Genomic DNA, 2697 nt, shown 5'->3' on the forward strand with positions numbered 1-2697 from the left:
ATAAAAATATAATTAAAATAATATTTTACAATAATATAATACCCTTATCAATTCAGGATAATTACAAATAGTTAAACAGAAAATAAAATATTAAAAAAAAAATTATGAGGACATCTATCTAATTTCAGATAGAGAAAATTGCATTGCCACCCCCTGAACTTCGGTCCTTATTCAACGCCACCCCCTGGACTTTTCAAAATGTCAAAGCCACCCCCTAAAAATTTAAAAAATTTTAAATCGGTCCCTGTCGTTAGCCGACCGTGATAAATGAATGAAAATCGGTTAGTTTTTTTATAATATACCCAAAATACCCTCACCTATTGTGAGAGGACAATATTGCCCTCTCTTTTATTTCCATCTTCTAAACCCATCTCACTCCTCTCACCCACTCGGCCGGACAAGGAGAAGACGACGACGACGACAATACGCCACCCCCTGCAACTCGATTCTCTTCCCTCCGGCGTCCGGTTCTCTTCCCTCCGGCGTGCAACTCTTCCCCCTCCAGCGTGCAAAGCTCTCCCCCCTCCGGCGTCCGAACCTCTCTCCCAAGGTAGTAGAAGCCAAATTTTCAATTCCGCTAATCCTATAATATCAATAATATGTGGTTGCCATGGCTAGCCTGTCATTTGATTCATTTCTGTGTCCATGTTTATGATTGGAGCCTGGAAGCAGAGCAGTGGAAATAGGAGAGTTTAGTGCAACTAATCAACGTGACAAGGAGCTGGGTCCGCCTGGAGTTCCAGAATCCGGATGCCATGTTTTCCGTTTTCAAGCTAATGGTTTTGTTACTCCTTGCGAGAATTGGGGCAGGCTTGCAAGGAGGAGAAGTTGGTTTCACCTATAATGGATTCCAAAGTTCAAACTTGCAGCTGGACGGCATAGCCAACATCAATTCCAATGGCCTCCTCGTGCTGACCAATGCCACCAATCGACAGAAGGGGCATGTCTTCTATCGTACCCCGATCCACTTCCTCGAACCATTTTCATCATCTTCATCAGGTGGCGCCGCTGCTCTCTCCTTCTCTACAACTTTTGTCTTTGCCATCATCTCCCAGTACCCCGATTGTTCCGGTCATGGGATCGCATTTGTCATCACACCCACGGTTGGCCTCCCTGGTGTTTTTCCAGGCCCATATCTTGGCCTGTTCAACCCTACAACGTTGGCAATTCAGGGAATCATATATTCACGGTCGAGCTCGACACCGCAAAGAACACTAATTTCATTGATATCCTGTTCATCTTGTCATCTTATTTTTTATATTTAATCCTAAAAATGGTTAGTTTTGGTTCTTATTACTAACAAACAGACGGTGGAGATAAAGATAAAGATGGAGTGTGAAGGATGTGAGAGGAAAGTGGAGAAGGCAGTGAGAGGGATGAGTGGAGTGACACAGGTGGATATAGATCCGAAGCACCACAAGTTGACGGTGGTTGGGTACGTGAATCCAAAGAAGGTTTTGAGACATGTACAGCACAGGACTGGGAAGAAGGCCGAGTTCTGGCCTTACATCCCTTACGAAGAAGTGGCTCACCCTTACGCTCCAAGTACTTATGATAAAAGGGCACCATCTGGGTATGTGAGGAACACCATGGACGACCCCAGGAGCTCCAAGCTAGCTCGGGCTAGTACCATGGAGGAGAAGTACTCCAACACCTTCAGCGATGAGAACCCTAACGCCTGTTCCGTCATGTAATGGTAGGGAGAGATCTGTTCAGTTCAGTTCTGTTTCATTTCAGCAAGTCTGACTTGCGGCCGCTGCGCTTGTTTAATATGAAGTTGTAGCTGCTCTTCCTTCCTTTTTTTTTCTTTCTTTTTTTGTAGATAGATCGATCCAAGGAAAATGGGGGAAATGAGTTTTGTTGTAAAATCATTTTCAGAAGTAAGATTATGCAAACCATTATTGGATTATTTGCTGGTTCTGGTTCTGGTTCTGGTTCCTCTGTTACAGCCTCTACTGTAATGGCTTCTTAGCCAATGTTTCTCTAGCCATGGTAAAGAGGTTCGGACGCCGGAGGGGGGGAGAGCTTTGCATGCCGGAGGGGGGAGAATCGCATGCCGGAGGGAAGAGAATCGGATGCCAGAGGGAAAAGAATCGAGTTGCAGGGGGTGGCATACTGTCGTCGTCGTCTTCTTCTTCTTCTTGTCCGGCCAAGTGAGTGAGAGGAGTGAGATGAGAGATGGGAGATGGGTTTAGAATGTGGAAATAATAGAGAGAGGGCAATATTGTCCTCTCACAATAGGTGGGGGTATTTTGGGTATATTATAAAAAAACTAACCGGTTTTCATTCATTTATCACGGTCGGCTAACAGTAGGGACCGATTTGGAATTTTTTGAATTTTTAGGGGGTGGCTTTGACGTTTCGAAAAGTCCAGGGGGTGGCGTTGAATAAGGACCGAAGTTCAGGGGATGGCAATGCAATTTTCTCTTTCAGATATGACTCTTCCACTTGTAATGGATTTTTCTCTTCACCTAATTGCCTTGTCAAATTTTCGCCCTTCTCCATTGTGCTAGAGCACTCTGACATGAAACCTAACAAATGATGCATACCTTGCGGCAATTCAGAGTGTTAGTTCTGAACTGCCAATTGTGCAGTAGAGGAGTCCCACTCCCACCCCGATAAGGGTGGGGAGCCTATTTTCAGATTTCAAGAAAGAACAGAAGAGCAGTACAAATCGGATCAACAAACACAGCATTT

The 2697-nt window shown here is 44.7% G+C and overlaps 1 protein-coding gene across 1 annotated transcript; it reads left to right on the forward strand.

The window, feature by feature from the left end:
• The first annotated feature begins 1310 nt into the window (after positions 1-1310).
• On the forward strand, positions 1311-1716 carry LOC122068380 (heavy metal-associated isoprenylated plant protein 27-like). The gene has a single exon (XM_042632226.1). It carries the CDS (start codon positions 1329-1331, stop codon positions 1692-1694), a length of 366 nt encoding a protein of 121 aa, XP_042488160.1. The 5' UTR covers positions 1311-1328; the 3' UTR covers positions 1695-1716.
• Positions 1717-2697: the final 981 nt, after the last annotated feature.

The sequence above is a fragment of the Macadamia integrifolia genome, unplaced genomic scaffold, assembly GCF_013358625.1.
Source record: "Macadamia integrifolia cultivar HAES 741 unplaced genomic scaffold, SCU_Mint_v3 scaffold3788, whole genome shotgun sequence".
Taxonomy (NCBI): domain Eukaryota; kingdom Viridiplantae; phylum Streptophyta; class Magnoliopsida; order Proteales; family Proteaceae; genus Macadamia; species Macadamia integrifolia.

Bases quoted from the DNA above. Each gene is read 5' to 3' on its own strand.
- LOC122068380 (XM_042632226.1), top strand. From the start codon at position 1,329: ATGGAGTGTGAAGGATGTGAGAGGAAAGTGGAGAAGGCAGTGAGAGGG.